The 17,154-nt window shown below is 44.7% G+C and overlaps 1 protein-coding gene across 1 annotated transcript in view; it reads left to right on the forward strand.

Moving 5' to 3' along the window:
* Window positions 1-7,256: 7,256 nt before the first annotated feature.
* The window catches only part of itga2.2 (integrin, alpha 2 (CD49B, alpha 2 subunit of VLA-2 receptor), tandem duplicate 2), a 146,894-nt gene continuing 136,996 nt past the window's right edge, over window positions 7,257-17,154 (forward strand). The window contains exon 1 of the mRNA XM_055633986.1: window positions 7,257-7,572. Coding sequence (XP_055489961.1) covers window positions 7,515-7,572 — 58 coding nt within the window. The 5' untranslated portion in view covers window positions 7,257-7,514. The remainder of the gene's footprint in view (window positions 7,573-17,154) is intronic.

The following is a 17,154-nucleotide window of genomic DNA, read 5'->3' on the forward strand; positions in this document are numbered from 1 at the left end:
GACTTTTGGCTCAGCATTTCTTCCTCTGTTCCAGTAGCCAAGCTTACTCTGTGCATCCCACAGGCTGGCTATTAGCAACACAGCTGAAGATCTATAATCTGCCTCGGACTGTTACATTTACTCAATTGGTCTCGTATTGGAGATACTTCATTTCTTCTACCGATCCCTCCACCACCTTAGCCTCGCTGCAATTACAAAAACATAATTTGCTTCTTTCCCAGTCTGAAAAAAGATCTCAAACATGAAACATTCATTTTATATATATTTCCACAGATGTTACCTGATCTGCTGATTTTTTCTCTCGCATTTTCTCTTCCTATTTAATAGTTCAATGGATCTTTATTATCGCATGTACCAAGGTACAATGATATTCTTCTTTTTTTACATACAGATTAGTAAGATTAATGTCATATATAAGTACAGAATGCATAGAAACAGCCCACAGAATCCATACGCAAGAGTCACCAGGTTTTGGCGCCATTTTCAAAGTCCCATCTGCAGCTGGCCATAAAGGCCCTTTTGCAGTGCAAGTCGCAACCATCAGTTCAGTTTTTATATTGATGTACAGAGGTCAGATTCTAACCAGTTTTAATTGTCATTGTCAGTGTAGATAGTATCAGCCATGATTGAATGGCGGAGTAAATGCCAAATGCCTAATCTAGAGCCCGTTCCTATCACTTATTGTCAGTGAATAAGTCATTTCCCTCAAGGAAAACCTCACCTGTCCACCTTTAACATTGCACTGGAAATACCAAATTCTGCCTGGGGGAATACCTCCTACAGACCACCTTTTCAGGGCACAGCAAAGGCAAGATCCCTGATTCTTATCGGCTCTTTGTCCAGCGTCTGCAAGCTTGCAACCATTCAGTTCAGTTTATTATATTGTCACATGTACCGAGGTACAGTGAAAAGCTTTTGTTGCATGCTAACCAGTCAATTTATTTTTAAGTGATAAAGACCTGCCTCCAACACTGGAAGCTCATGCACTTCTGAGGGGAGAAGAAGCATGAGGGAATGGATCAGAAGGGAGCTATAGATCAGCCATGATTGAATGGCGGAGTATCTCCTTGACTGATTTTGTTGCCAAATGGACCTAACCCACATTATAGCCCGTTCCTATCAGCTTCTATATCAATGTCATTTATGAAGGCTAGCATATAAAATTCTTTACCACCTGAGATTCCAAGGAACTAAACATAAGGTCAAAACCTAGTCAAAATGTCCTGCCAAGGTGTTAATGGAAAAGACGAAGTTGGAGAATTTGCACTGGAAATACCAAATTCGGGGGCAACCAGACAATTCTGCTCTGACTAGCCAATATTGGGAATACTTAGAAATGCATTTTGGTTATGAGGAAGGACAGCAGACTATTGCAGAGGTACATGGAAGCAAGACCAGGAACAGAAATGCTATGAATCAGAGAACTGTAAGGCTGAAAGTACTGTTCATGAGTTTTTGTGGCGCTTTCATAGATAATACACAGCATCTCAGTACCATATCCAAGAAGGCAATTTCTTTCAAAAGAAATAACTTTAAAGAGGTTATGAAATTAAGATTCAATAATCCTTGAGTACAGTCCTACAATCCTTCATGACCTGGAGACATGACTTTTGATTTTTCATGTATGCTTCTTTCACCTCATGATCCATGCTACTATCCCTTACCTCACATAATTCAAATCCTTCTCCTTGGTGAATACCGAAGATCAATAGCTTTTGGCTCTATAGCTGTCCACTTTGCAATTGCAATCTTAATGATCCTTTTGCTACAATATAGCTGTAATTTGGAATTTGGATATCATTTATCATTTCAGTCAGCCTGCTTTATTTAAGGTACACCTCACCTCTTAAAGAAGAAATATGTTATGGATTCAGCGCTTGGTTGATTTTAATTGGGCAATTCTAACGGAAGAACAGTGGCGCGGCTGTTGAGTTGCTGCTTTACAGCACCAGAGACCTGGGTTCAATCCTGACTATGGGTGCTGTCCGTACAGAGTTTGTTTTTCTCCCTGTGAACGTATAGGGTTTTCTCCAGGTGTTCCCATTTCATCCCACCAGGTTTGTAGGTTAATTGGCTTTGGTAAAACTGTCTCTAATGTGTAGTGTATGGGGTGATCACTGGCCGGCGCAGACTCAATGGGCTGAAGGGCCTGTTTCTTCATTGTTACTCTACGCCTCGGTACAGCAACAATAAACTAAACTCAAGCCGCTCTTTTTTCATCTGCCCAGCTTACTAATGAAAAAAAAATATATTTTCTAGGTGGAACACATATGCCATGAAGTCTGAACATCAGGGAAATGCCTTTCAACATCTGGCACATAGAATTTAACAACAGAAAATAACCTTTAAAAAATCAAACATTCATGCAATCAAAGTGATAAATAATAGAAGTTGGCCAGTTGGACTTAAACTAGCTTGTGATTCCTTCAGAAGGAATGATGCTGCTGGCCTGTCGAAGTAATGCAGGTATATGTGTGATGAATGGAATGATTTTCTGCAAATTTGTTTACTATTTATGGTGAGATACCATGAAAGTCTTAGTTCAGGGAAGAGAGTGCTAGACTTCAGGGTGAAATTGCATTTACACCTGCACTAATTATGCCAGGAGTGGTACCTTCAGTGGCTGTGGCTCTAGTCTTCCAGCGATGGCAAGAAAAACTGCTAAAGGAAAAGCAGAGAAGCATAACAAAGTCATTCAACTCAAGTTCATGCCAGCTCCTTATACTGCAATCCAGTCAGCCTCATTCCATAACCACCACTTCCTTGCTTATAGTTGTGCAAAATATTTCCACCCCCTTTTATCGATATATCCACCCCAATTTTTAAAAGCCTTGGTGGATTCAGCTCTGTTTCCAACAGCTTTTGAGGCAGCGGTTTCCAGATCATATCCTCTGAGCATATTGCCAGGAGAGGAAAGATGGGTGAAAAGGAATAAATGGAGAAGGAGCTACTGTTTATTTTTTGGGAGCAATAAAACTTCACAGGAGCTACATTTCTGAAGATTCCACCTCAGTAAACAGGTCCTCACAGGTTTCTGACATACCTACAGCTGTGAAGCCAGAACTACATTGGTGTTGCCATCAGAGCAACATTATGCTGAATGTTTTGCCTCTGGCTCTTTGCTGGCTGGTTGGAGACATAACTAACATGTTGAAATTTGCTTTGTTCTGCTAGTTCCTGAAGGTTCCGAGGCTCTGCTCAAGCAGAATCAAGAACTTAGCCTGCTTCTTGCAGAGAGAGCAGGAGTACCCTAACTTGATCGTGAAAACAGACTTTAGATTTTAGACTCTAGAGATACAGCACAGAAACAGGCCTGTCGGTCCTTTGGGTCCGTGCCTGCCTGCAATCCCCGCAATCTAACACTATCCTACAAACTTGAGACAATTTACAATTTTAACTAAGCCAATTATAACCAACGTCTTTGGAATGTGGGCGGAACTGGAGCCACTGGAGAAAACCCATGCAGGTCAGAGGAAGAACGTGCAAACTCCATACAGACAGCTCCTGTTGTCAGGATCAAACCTGGGTCTCTGGTGCTGGAAGGCAGCAACTCTACCGCTGTGTCACTGTGCTGCCGCAAAGACGAATAATTGCCCCTTTATCATAGAAGTTATAAAGTCATACAGCGCAGAAACAAGCTGCTTGGAATCCCATCTTGGCGCCTCATCAAGCACCTATTTACATCCCATTTTATTCTTCAAACATGCTCACCAGTTCCCCATAGAGTCTACTACTCACCTATATAATAGAACAGTTGAGATTAGTTGGCGAACATCCCAAATGTTATATCTCTGAGGTATGTGAGGAAACTGGAGTAGTTAGGGTAACCCATGCAGTCGCAGGGACAATGTCCAAACTCAACATGAACAACACTGAAGGTCAGAAGGTACACTAAATTGCTGGAGAAACTCAGCGGGTGCAGCAGCATCTATGGAGCGAAGGAAATAGGCGACGTTTCGGGTCGAAACCCTTCTTCAGACTGATGGGGGGGGGGGGGGAGAAGGAAGGAAAAGGGGAGGAGGAGCCCGAGGGCGGGCGGATAGGAGGGTGGGAGGAGATGGGAGATGGGAAGATGTGGCGAGTGGTGGGGTCACGTTGGAGGTGGCGGAAATGGCGGAGGATTATGTGTTGTATTTGCCGGCTGGTGGGGTGAAAGGTGAGGACCAGAGGGACTCTGCCCTTGTTGCGAGTGCGAGGATGGGGAGAGAGAGCAATGTTACGGGGTATGGATGAGACCTTGTTGTGAGCTTCATCTATGGTGGTGGAGGGGAATCCCCGTTCCCTGAAGAACGAGGACATTTCTGATGCCCTGGTATGGAATGTCTCATCCTTAGCGGAGTTGGTCCTCACCCTCAACAACTTTACATTTGACTCCTCCCATTTCCTCCAAATACAAGGCGTAGTTATGGGCACACGCATGGGCCCCAGCTACGCCTGCCTCTTTGTCGGGTACGTTGAACAATCCTTGTTTAATACGTACCAGGGCCCCATCCCCGACCTCTATCTCCATTACATTGATGACTGCTTTGGGGCCACCTCCTAAATACAACACATAATCCTCCGCCATTTCCGCCACCTCCAACGTGACCCCATCACTCGCCACATCTTCCCATCTCCCCCCATGTCTGCCTTCCGCAAAGACCGCTTCCTCCGCAACTCCCTTGTCAATTGTTCGCTTCGCTCCCGTAACACTCCCTCCCCGGGCACTTTCCGTTGCAACCGCAAGAAATGCAACACTTGTCCCTTCACCTCCCCCCTCGACTCCATTCAAGGACCCAAACAATCGTTCCAGGTGCGACAAATGTTCACCTGCATCTCCTCCAACCTTATCTACTGCATCCGCTGCTCTAGGTGTCAGCTGATTTACATCGGGGAGACTAAGCATAGGTTGGGCGATCGTTTCGCCGAACACCTCCGCTCAGTCCGCAATAACCAACCTGACCTCCCGGTGGCTCAGCACTTCAACTCCCCCTCCCATTCCCAATCCGACCTCTCTGTCCTGGGTCTCCTCCATTGCCAGAGTGAGCAACAGCGGAAATTGGAGGAACAGCACCTCATATTCCGCCTGGGGACCTTGCGTCCGGATGGCATTAACATTGAATTCTCCCAATTTTGCTAGCCCTTGCTGTCTCCCCCCTTCCTTAACCCTCTAGCTGTCTCCTCTCACCCTCCCAACCGCCCGCCCTCGGGCTCCTCCTCCTCCCCTTTTCCTTCCTTCTCCCCCCCCACCCCCATCAGTCTGAAGAAGGGGTTTGGCCCGAAACGTCGCCTATTTCCTTCGCTCCATAGATGCTGCTGCACCCGCTGAGTTTCTCCAGCAATTTTGTGTACCTTCGATCTTCCAGCATCTGCAGTTCCTTCTTGAACACTGAAGGTCAGGATTGAACCCGGGTTGCTGGAACTGAGATTTACCCTAATTGTTATCCTACTGTGTCGCACCTACAGTAAGTCCAAGAAAGCAGCACACTAGAAAGCTAGAAAGCTCCCGTAATTTTCTTGAAGTTTTTGTATGATCAAGTCCATGTCCACTGTGTTTTATTTACTTGTATTTGGTCTGTAGCCTTCTGTAGCCTTTTTTGCCTCGGCACCTTAAGTAATTCTCTGATGCTTTGTGAATGTACTGAGAGTATCAGCTTGTGCCACTATTCGCACACTGCATTTCAGACTCCAACTACCCTGCATGTGGGAACCCCCCCCCCCCCCCCACCCCCGCCCCCCCCCCCCCCGCCAGGTGTTGCCCGTTGAAAACTAGGGTAACAAGACTGCATCATTTTTTCAAGACTTTCCTCCGTTTTTCAGCACAACACCTCCAACAAGCTTCCAGTGGGAATGGAACTAAACTTCAGGAATAATAGAAAATTCTCCCACCTAACTCTAGAACCAAGGTCGCGTGATTCTCAATGGGGCAGCTGCAGTACACGTGCTCAGAGGCCAAGCTACAAGACATTGCTGACTCATTTAATAGAGCATTTACGAGAGGATGTGCCTCACATGCAACATTTGAAGACCATCCCACCTGCCCACAACAACAAATTTTGTGAGCCAACTCCCAGTGAAGCCAGAAATCAAATGGTGTAATTAACTGTCACCTTCAAGTGCACCAGTGCAACCTTTGGTCAATTGAGGGGCAAACTTTTTAAAGATCAAAGCTTCAGATCCCACACAAAACCCATGATCTTCTTGGTGTTCACTTGGTGATCACTGTTCTCCGTTATACTTGGATTATCTACAAATGGCAATGTCATGCCCGAAACAAAGTTCACCATCTGAATCTCCGCTGAATCCTCCAAATCTACTTGAAGGAAAAGGTGAATGTTGACCTCCTCTTCCATACCAATTTCCTCAGCATTTAGTACCTGATTAGTTCAGTCAACTATGTTGACCTGGCTACACCATTTGCATGTCTGACACCAGATTTTCAAAACTAACCATTTTGGGAAGAGTGATGGGAAGAGTAAACCAGGTGGACAGAGGAAAGGATTCAAGGTTATGTTGAAAATGTCTTTGAAGAATAGTAACATACACATTGACATCTCATAGCCTCTGCTTGGACTGGGGAGCGTGAGTTATAAAAATAAACTGGGTCAGTTAGGAATCTGCAGTGAATGAAGTGGAGGAGTGGTGGCCTTATCAATGGTTATAAAAATATGAGCAATGTAGATAATGTGGATGATCACTGTCTTTTCCCAGGATATGGGAGTGTAAGATTAGAAGGCAAACGTTTGTGGTGAGAGGAGAAAGGTAGTGAGTATGTGGAATAAGCTACCAGAGGAAATGGTAGACACATGGACAGTCACAAGCTCCAGGAGATACTTAGACAGTCCAAATCTATTTTATCATTACCTGTATGGATGGGAAAGGATTAAAGGGATTCAGACCATATAGAGGCAAATGGTGATCAGCACATGTGGTCCGTATGAACGAATTGGGCCAAAGGGCAGTTTGCATGCTCTATAACCCAAATGACTCTAACACAGCTCAACGTAAAGAAAGAGAATTCCACTGATATTGGGAGCCTCAAGGTCAACAGAAACACACAAAGCCCCCGCATAATCAGTGGAAGGAATGCACAACCTCACAAGCTGCCCGCATTCCTTACTCTGTCAGCCGTCTCCTACACAACAGGTCCCGCACTTGCTTCATTAGCCCCCTGAGAACACACAACAGCAGGTCTGAAGCAAGTTATCCTCCGTCATTCAGAAAGGACTAACGGGGTGTCGTTGTTGCAGAAGGAGGAGTTACAGTCTGGTCAGAGGGTTATAATTTCAAGTGGGCGGACTTTTACAACCAATTTCGTCATTCATTGGATAGAAACATTTGTGCGGTGTCTCAAACTTTTTTTGGAAGGTGTGGTTCTGACTCAGAAAGTAGTTTCATGGCAGAATAATAAACAGACATTCAAGACAGTAGCTGATTAAGGTGAACAGGCAGAGAGTGAGAATAGCTGCAAGCAGCAATCAGAAAGAGCTCAAGTGACCATTCAGTGCTGGAGACACAGAACGTGGGTGAGCTCAATGCCAGCAATGGGTCTCAGTACACGAGGGATGCTTTCTTTCTTACTCCTTGTCCAAGGTAAGGAATGTTATAACCCTAACAATGTACCTCAATTGTGTTAAAAGCTTTGAGCAATGAAAGTAACTGAGGAAAAATAACTATTTAAAATATAATAAGACAGGTAAAATCTGTTAAGCTTTATCTCCAGTTTAGATTTCTGCAAGTTGCATGCGGGGTTTTTTTTTGCGTGGCTTTCTACATAAATTGCTCCTGGTTTTTCAAATGTTTGTTGAGAAGATGGTGCCTGTGTGCATGTAATATTGCTGCATGAGTCGCGTTCATTGTCTGCGCTCCAGCACCACTGATCAAAGCGACTGACCTTTCATTTCAAAATAAAATCTCTCTTGCTTGTGCTTTTGATTGTGTTCATTTTAAAGTCGCTGCGGACCAATACTTTGTAAATATCCCGAAAATAAAAGTTCTACCAACGAATTTTGCGTTTTTAGTTGAAATAATGGCAAGTGTTTCAGTCACATTTAACCTTTCTTGTACATTCCACTGGCGGAACTTGGCAACACAGAGCTCTCAGATGGATACATGGTTTATTTTGACTCCATTGATTTATTTCAAGGTCCACATATGATAAGCTCAGTGCATGGATATAAATATTAGTTTGCGCTCCCCCTTTTGCAATTGTTTCTTTGTTTTCTTTGAAGGGAGGAAACAAATTACACACTGTTTCAAAATCTCTAAACTATGTGTGCACATTGTATACAGTCGTGTAGTGTAATCTAATCTTTCGCATTTACCAATGAACATTCCTTTTACATTTGTTAAGTGAACCTGAAGTAACAGGAGGCACCCAGGACATGACATAGCTGTTGGCTGATGGCCTAGAGTCATGTTTGTTCGTGTTTCACTCAGGCGTGTTACTAGAAGTTTCAGAGATTTGTGTACCTTCAGGCTACACAATGTTTGCGATACTTGTTATGAAGGTGAATGTTCGGGAACGCGGTATTTGTGTTACACGGAACCACAGTGGTCCCCGTCTCCTTTGGTTGAACTAATGATTCAGAGAACATGAGTTCAAATCCCACGTCGTAGTTCGAGAATTTGAACTCAGTTTCTAAAAAGGAAGTATGGCAGTTTCAGTAAATGCCACCTTCCTCTAGACCCCCTGATGGAAATCCTACTTCTAATGTGAGGAAACTCCGCATCGGCACAGTTATCTTTATTGTCTTCGGAAGGAAGTCACAACCCCCCTGTTTAATAACACGGATACAGTGCCCTCCAGCTCCATAGAAGGGCAAATAGTCATGAAAAACGACCACTTTGTGAAGGTATTTACAAACAGCCGACAAATATATCCTACCGGAAATGCCCATATATAAACAACGTCCGCATTCCATGAATGAATGGAGTAATTGGTGGGGTGGGATGTTGTTCGCGATATGAATCTACTGCTTTTACCGTCATCACTCCCAGGGAATGTCCAACGTTGCGAGTGGATCTGTGAGCGCTCATCTGCTGGGACGCCATAAGCTGGTGGCCTTGGATGAACACTTCCCCCGAGTCCGGAGATAAAGGAGTGGCAGGTGTCTGTCACTAGTTTCCACGAAGGCGATGTTTCCACTAGTGGGAGAGTCTAGGACCAGAGACAATAGCCTCATAATAAAAGGACGTACCTTTCCAAAGGAGATGAGGCTGAATTCCTTTCGGCAGAAGGTGGTGATCCTAAAGAATGCATTGCCACAGACGGATGTGAAGGTCAAGTCGATGGATGATTTCACGTCAAGTCAAGTCAAGTTTATTTGTCACATACACATACGAGATGTGCAGTGAAATGAAAGTGGCAATGCTCTCGGACTTTTGTGCAATAGACAAACAACAAAACAACAAAACAAATTATAAACACAATCATAACACACATATTCTTTTACATAATAAATAATGGAAGGAAAAACGTTCTGTAGAGTTAGTCCCTGGTGAGATAGGCGTTTACAGTCCGAATTGCTTCTGGGAAGAAACTCCTTCTCAACCTCTCCGTTCTCACCGCATGGCAACGGAGGCGTTTGCCTGACCGTAGCAGCTGGAACAGTCCGTTGCAGGGGTGGAAGGGGTCTCTCCATGATTTTATTTGCTCTGGAGTTGCACCTCCTGTTGTATAGTTCCTGCAGGGGGGTGAGTGAAGTTCCCATAGTGCGTTCGGCCGAACGCACTACTCTCTGCAGAGTCTTCTTGTCCTTGGCAGAGCAATTCCCAAACCAGATGGTAATGTTCCCGGACAAGATGCTTTCCACCGCCGCTGCGTAGAAGCACTGGAGGATCCTCGGAGACACTCTGAATTTCCTCAATGCCTGAGGTGGTAAAGGCGCTGCCTTGCCTTACTCACGAGTGCTGAGGCGTGTGATGCCCATGTCATATCCTCGGAGATGTGGACTCCCAGATATTTAAAACAGTTCACCCTATCCACAGGATCCCCATTTATCCTCAATGGAGTGTACGTCCTCGGATGATGTGCCCTCCTAAAGTCCATGATCAGCTCCTTCGTTTTTTTGATGTTCAGGAGGAGGCTGTTATCCTGGCACCAGAGTGCTAGATCAGCCACCTCCTCCCGGTAGGCCTTCTCATCGTTGTCTGAGATCAGGCCCACCACCACAGTGTCATCAGCAAACTTAATTATTGAATTGGAGCTGAACCTAGCCACACAGTCATGTGTGTACAGGGAGTACAATAGAGGGTTGAGGACGCAACCCTGGGGCGATCCTGTGCTCAGGGTGAGGGACTTCGATGTATTCCCTCCCATCTTGACTACCTGGGGCCTGGCGGTGAGAAAGTCCAGGACCCAGGCACACAGGGAGGTGTTGAGCCCCAATTCCATTAGCTTCCTGGCCAGTCTGGTGGGGACTATCGTGTTGAAGGCGGAGATGAACAGATTCTCGATTGCTAGGGATGTATGGGGTTATGGGGAGAAGGCAGGAGAATGGGGTTCAGCGGGAAAGATAGATCGGCCAAGATTGAATGGCGGAGTTGACGATGGTCTAATTCTGCTCCTGGACCTGATGAATTCCTCCCCAGCACTGGACTCCATGTGAAGTTGAGCAGCAGGTTAGAATCCTGCATCATAACAACCTGTCTAGTGTAGGATTGGAATCACCAACCAGTTGCACGGAGGTCCCCAAGCTTGAGACTACAAAGAACCGCATAATCGAATGCATTTATTTATTCGCTTAATTTTTTGCTCTAATTGGTTGCTGCAACAAAATCATATATTATCTATCTATCTATCTATCTATCTATCTAAAACTCTGTGTGTGGCTGTGTGTATTTATTTGTGAGTGCCAGATTTGGCCTTTGATTCCTTGGTCCGCCAAAACCACACGCAGAAACTCTGAGATTTTTTCCATTTTGCTAGGGAATTCACTTTTACATTCACTCATGCACACCTCACAACATTTGGACATTTTTATGTACACATTTTAAAATAAAATCCTTCCCCCACCCCACTCATTTTGTCTCTTCCTGCTGGCCAGCGACCATAACGGCTGCTGATGTCCAACTCTGCTTGAAAAATGCCGACATTTTTCCCAACGGCTGGTGCCCGGCCCGGTTCTGTCACGCTGCCTCAAGCCAAACATCGGATGTTCAACCGCTGCTTTTCGCCCCCACGTGTAACCAGGACTCTGGGAACTCGCCATCTCATGGGGACGAGGCTTCCAGAGGGAAGGCAGGGACAACTTCAGATCCAGCAGCAGAGTGGCTCCGTTAATGCATTCATTCCATAGTGAGTTCAGTTCGGCAACAACACCCCCTCCACCCCCTCTTTCTCCCCCCCCCCCCCCCCCTTCCTCTCCCCCAACCCCCTGCCCTCCCTCCCCTAAACCCCCTCCCCTTCACACCCTCCCCTCCAACCCTCCCCTACTCCCTTCCGTCCACCCCTCCCCTACCCTCTTCCCTCCCTCTCCCCCTTCCCTTCCCCCCCCTCTCAGCCCCCTCAGCCCCCCCTCTCCCCCCTCTCCTCTCCTCTCATCCCCCCTCCCTCCCCCCCCTCTCCCTCACCCCCCCCTCCCTCTGTCTCTTGCCCTTCTGTCTTTGCCTCTCTCTCTCTGTCTCCCCATTCTCTCACTGCCCTCACTCTCTACCCCCCCCCCCCCCCCCTAGACGCGCCTGCGAGTTGGGTGCTATGCGTCAGTGGATAGGGCGGTTATGGGGTCAAAGGAGCAAATGAATAATATTAATATAATATTAAGAGTGTAGTTAGTGTGTGTTAGGGGGTGGTTAGTGTGTGTGACACCGCATGCCGTCCCGACCCCCCCCCCCGCAAATGTGCATTGGGGGAACAGAACCAACGGGTCTGCACTTGGTCTAGTAACTATTAAAACTGTGTGTGTGTGTGGATGTAAATTTGGTTAATTATTTCCCATGTTATTTACTAAAAAAATTTACCAATCTGACTTTTTTTTAATCTAACCACTGGCCAGCTGATGTTGTCACAATGCCTTTGCTCGTGGCCCAGCCCCCGGCTCTGGATTAAAACAGTTGCTGTCAATGCATTGTTTTCCATGAATTACGTCTCTCTGTCCCTCTCTGTGTTGGGAATGGGGTAAAAGGAGTGAATTAATAATATTAACATAATATCAATGGGAGTGGTTCGTATGTGTGTGTGTGGGGGGTGGGGGGGTGGTTAGTGTGTGTGTGTGATGCCGCAGCCGCACAACCATACGTTGAGGGGTCAGGACCCAACGGGTCCCCCTTGGTCTAGTACTATTTAAAAATCAGATTTTCTACATCCATCCAATCATAGAAACATAGAAAACATAGGTGCAGGAGTAGGCCATTTCGCCCGCTCGAGCCAGCACCATCATTCCATATGATCATGACTGATCATCTAAAATCAATACCCCGTTCCTGCTTTTTTCCCATATTAATTCCTTTAGCCCTAACAGCAAAATCTAACTCTCTTGAAATCGTCCAGTGAATTGGCCTCCACTGCCTTCTGTGGCAGAGAATTCCACAGATTCACAACTCTCTGATTTTACTCATCTCAGTCCTAATTGGCCTAGCCCTTATTCTTAAACTGTGACCCCTGGTTCTGAACTTCCCCCAACATCCAGAACATTTTTCCTGCATCTAGCTTGTCCAATCCTTTAAGAATTTGATTTGCTTCTATAAGATCCCTTCTCATCTTTTAAATTTCAGGGAATACAAGCCCAGTCAACCCATTCTTTCATCATTTGTCAGTCCCGCCATCCCAGGCATTTAACCTGGTGAACCTACGCTGCACTCCCTCAATAGCGGTAATGTCCTTCCTCAAATGAGGAGACCAACATTTCACACAATACTCCAAGTGTGGTCTCACCAAGGCCCTGTACAACTGCAGTGTGACATCCTTGCGGCTAAACTCAAATCCTCTCGCAATGAAGGCAAACATTCCTCCAACAGTCTTTTTTTTAAGTAACTCAGTGGGTCAGGCAGCATCTCCCGGGAACATGGATAGGTGACGTTTTGGGCCAGGATCCTTTTTCAGACTGACTGTTCGGAGGGAAGAGGAGTAGGGGATGTGCTGAGATGTAGACAGAGAGATCAGGAAAGGGAGGGGAGGTGTCCCTATATTTTTCTTCAGAAGCCACCAGCTGCTTTAGAGATGCAGGGTTTTGGGTACTTTGGAAACGGCAGGCTTCTGTGAAAAAGGTCAAGCTTTGCTGAAGTGACAAAGGGATATCAGGTGCAAGAGGTTCATGTTATTAAATGATGCCATCAAGTTTAGATTTATAAAGATGCTCCCAACTGTTTCAGTTCGAAGGAAACTTGGAGTGCTGCTAAGTCTGGGTTTATGTTGAACAGACACTAAACCCAGGTCTGTGATAGGGTATAGGATTTTGTATTTATGTGTGTTAAGTGCTTTTTTTGTATACACTGTTTGTCAGTAAGCAAAGTAAGTGTATTTTAATGTGATCTTTTATCTGTAAGAAGTGATTGGCATGTAGGGATGGCCCTCCAATTGGATTTTTGCACCTTTAGTGTCTCCGCCTCCGTTTAGGGGTATAAAACTGTAGGTAATCCGTTTGGGCATGCCGATGTTTCTTTCTTCTGTTCTGTTTACACGAGCCTGTTGAGGGCTCGAGTGAGTAGATCTGAGTCCGGCCCCGTGGTACCATTTACAAATAAAGAAGAGTTTGGACTCAAGCGTTCGTTTCAGTGATTGACTGAACCAGACTAAGGGGATCGTATTAGATCCGGAATCAACAGTTGCAGCTGATGCCTCTGAAGATCTGGCTGGATGGACTTGATCCACACGATCCATCTATTCATCTGCAATTTTCAATTAGGACCTTACAACTGGTGTTCACATCCTAATTCATATATGCAAATGGTAACCGTGGATGTTAAAAAGGAGCTGAATCTGCTCGCACATATTGAGCATGGCAGATCATTGCCTCCAATTTTTAGCTTCAGAGACTTCTCCTTCCTGATAAATGGGCAAGTTTCAATTCTCTCCTAGACATGTTTGTGGTGAAGCATGTCTTTCATCGTCATTAGCTTTCACAGCTCCGTTGCTGTTAAGATGCTGTTCCGTTTTTAAAGTTCTGCATATGCTCTACATTTATAGTTTTCAGTGCATCTCCACACAAATTGTCAATTTCTGTCCAAAATGACAAATTCAAACAAAAATCTAGTGACAATGTATTGACACTGTCATAGAAAACGCTGCAAGAATTTAACATTTATGAAAGAGGAGCACAGGCAAAGTGAAATGAACGTGAGTTTATAGCCCTTAATGTTTTGTCCACCGATCAAGGAAACAATTAATGTTTTTGTGCTGACTTTCCAGGCACCCACGTATATACCGTCAGACATCCAAACTTGTGTAAATGTACATTGTCATTTATCAATGCTGCACCCCATTCCATGTCTGTCAAGATAAAGTTTCCTTTGTCACTCCTCACCCGTCATCTTGAATAGGGATGATTGCAGACTGACTGTCTCACAGAAATAGTCTTAAGCGAGAGAGCAATGCTGGGGAGAGGAAATCAGACAAAAGACGTCTACTGTTCACTATTTCCACTGCAGAGAAAAAAAGGCTTTGTCTCTCTGTAGACATTGGGTGTTTAATCAAGAATACTGTCAAGTACTGTACTACAAATTATGGGTTTTTTTTATTGCACATCAAGTATTTCTAGAATCCAAGTATTTTTTGCAGACTTTTGATTGTGATCTTTTCTTTTCTGTGAGGTAATTATTAAAATATAATTATTATGTTTGTGGTCCCACCCAATGGTGACTTGCATGAATGAAATATGTGGGAGTATATTCTGCAGGTCTAGACTGGATTGCTCAATGAAGTGGATAATGATTGCATCGTGGTTTATCTCTGTGAAAATCCATTCCTATTGTAACACTTCTACGATATCATATCCCCTCTGCTTAAGCACATAACATGTGCTTAAGTATAAATGTAGAGCATATGCAGAACTTTAAAAAAGGAACAGCATCTTAACAGCAACGTAGCTGTGAAATCTAATGACAATGAAAGACATGCTTCACCACAAACATGTCTAGGAGAGAATTTAAACGCCCATTTATCAGGAAGGAGAAGTCTCTGAAGCTAAAAATTGGAGGCAATGATCTGCCATGCTCAATATGTGCGAGCAGATTCAGCTCCTTTTTAACATCCACGGTTACCATTTGCATATATGAATTAGGATGTGAACACCAGTTGTAAGGTCCTAATTGAAAATTGCAGATGAATAGATGGATCGTGTGGACCTTGATGTTGCAATGAAACTCACAATTCTCCTCAATGCTAGACCATAAAGAAGATTCATGTCAAGATATGTAAACAGAGAGACTTGAATTTGAAACATCATTTTAAGATAATTTGGATCTAAGTAGACTGAAAAAAAGAATGCCTTTCACTCTGAAGACATCCCAAAAAACTTTCTGGCTAATTAGGTAATTTACAACTGTTGGTTCATGTTAAGTTCTTGGGTATAAACATTGAGAATAACTATTCCTTTGTCTTTGATTTGAACCATAAACATAGTTTCCAAACCAACCGGACCTTTCCACTCACAATCCATAATCAGTCACCATTGTGGGAGACTATTGCTTGTGCCCTAGTAGAGGCATTTGCATCTTATTTAGTCACAGAGATGTCGTGGAAGACTGGTGGGGGGCTAATATTGTACCGTTATTTAAGGAGGGCTGCACACAAAAGTCAGAAAACTATAGGCCAGTGAGCCTGGCATCAGTGGTGGGTAAGTTAGACGAGGGAATTCTATGTGATATAATCTACCAGAATTTGGAAAGGCAAGGGCTAATTAGATATTGTCAGCATGCCTTTGTGCATAAGAGATCATTCCCACCAATTTAATAAGAGTTGTTTGAAGTGGATTGGCAGGGACAGGCAGTGAACATTATCTATATTGACTTTATCAAGGCCATTGACAATGTCCCGCGTGGTAGACTAGTCCGGATGGTTGAATCACGTTATCCAGGGACAGCTGGCCACTGGATTTTAAATAGACTTGGTGGAATGGGAGTGAAATGTTATTTTTCTGATTGGAGACCAGTCACCAGAGGGTTGGAGCAGTGATATGTTTGGGTCTATTGTGTGTCACTTGTATCAGCAATTTGGATAACAACGTTGTTAACGTAGTTTGCAAATTTGCTGATGAAAGCAAAGATTATTGGGATAGTGGACAATGGAGAGGACTATCCAGGTTTATGGAAGGATCTGGATCTACTAAGGAAGCGGGCCAAGGAATTGCAGATGGATTTTAATTTTGATAAATGTGAGGTGGCATATTTTGCTAAGTCATACCAGGCCTGGATAAATACCATACATGTTAGGACCCTGGGAGAAGGTGGTAGAGGCATGGAGGGAAACAGAGACACAGTTCCCTGATAATTGCAACACAAGATGGTGAAGAAGGTGCTTGGCATGCTCACCTCCATCAGGAAGGCTATTTAGTATAGGACAGCACAGTGGCGCAGTGGTAGAGTTGCTGCCTTACAGTGCTTGCTGCACCGGAGACCCGGGTGCGATCCTGATTACGGGTGCTGTCTGTATGGAGTTTGTATGTTCACCCCGTGACTGCGTGGGTTTTCTCCAAGATCTTCGGTTTCCTCCCACACTCCAAAGACGTACAGGTATGTAGCTAAATTGGCTTGGTATAAGTGTAAATTGGATTGTGTTAATGTGTGGGGATCACTGGTCGGTGCATACTCGGTGGGCTGAAGGAACCGTTTCCGTACTGTGTCTCTAACCAAAGCTAAATAGGAGTTGGGATATCATGCTACAGCTGAACAAGACATTGGTGTAGTCACAGTTGGAGTATTGTGTACATTTCTGGTTGTCCTGCTATAAGAAGGATATCATTCAGCTGGGATGTGTGCAGAAAAGATTCACCAGGATGTTCCAAGAAGAGAAGATGAGAAGGGAATGGAGGGTTATGGTATGAGTGCAGGCAGGTGGGACTAAGGGAAAAAAAGTTGTTCGGCACGGACTTGTAGGGCCGAGATGGCCTGTTTCCGCGCTGTAATTGTTATATGGTTATATGTTATAAGAATTCAAGGGCTTGAATTATAAGAAGAGGCTGCATTGACTGGGCATTTTCTTTTCACCTGTGTGTAGGGGTGATCATATAGAGGAATCCA

The sequence above is a fragment of the Leucoraja erinacea genome, chromosome 1 (assembly GCF_028641065.1).
Source record: "Leucoraja erinacea ecotype New England chromosome 1, Leri_hhj_1, whole genome shotgun sequence".
In the NCBI taxonomy this organism is placed as follows: Eukaryota; Metazoa; Chordata; class Chondrichthyes; order Rajiformes; family Rajidae; genus Leucoraja; species Leucoraja erinaceus.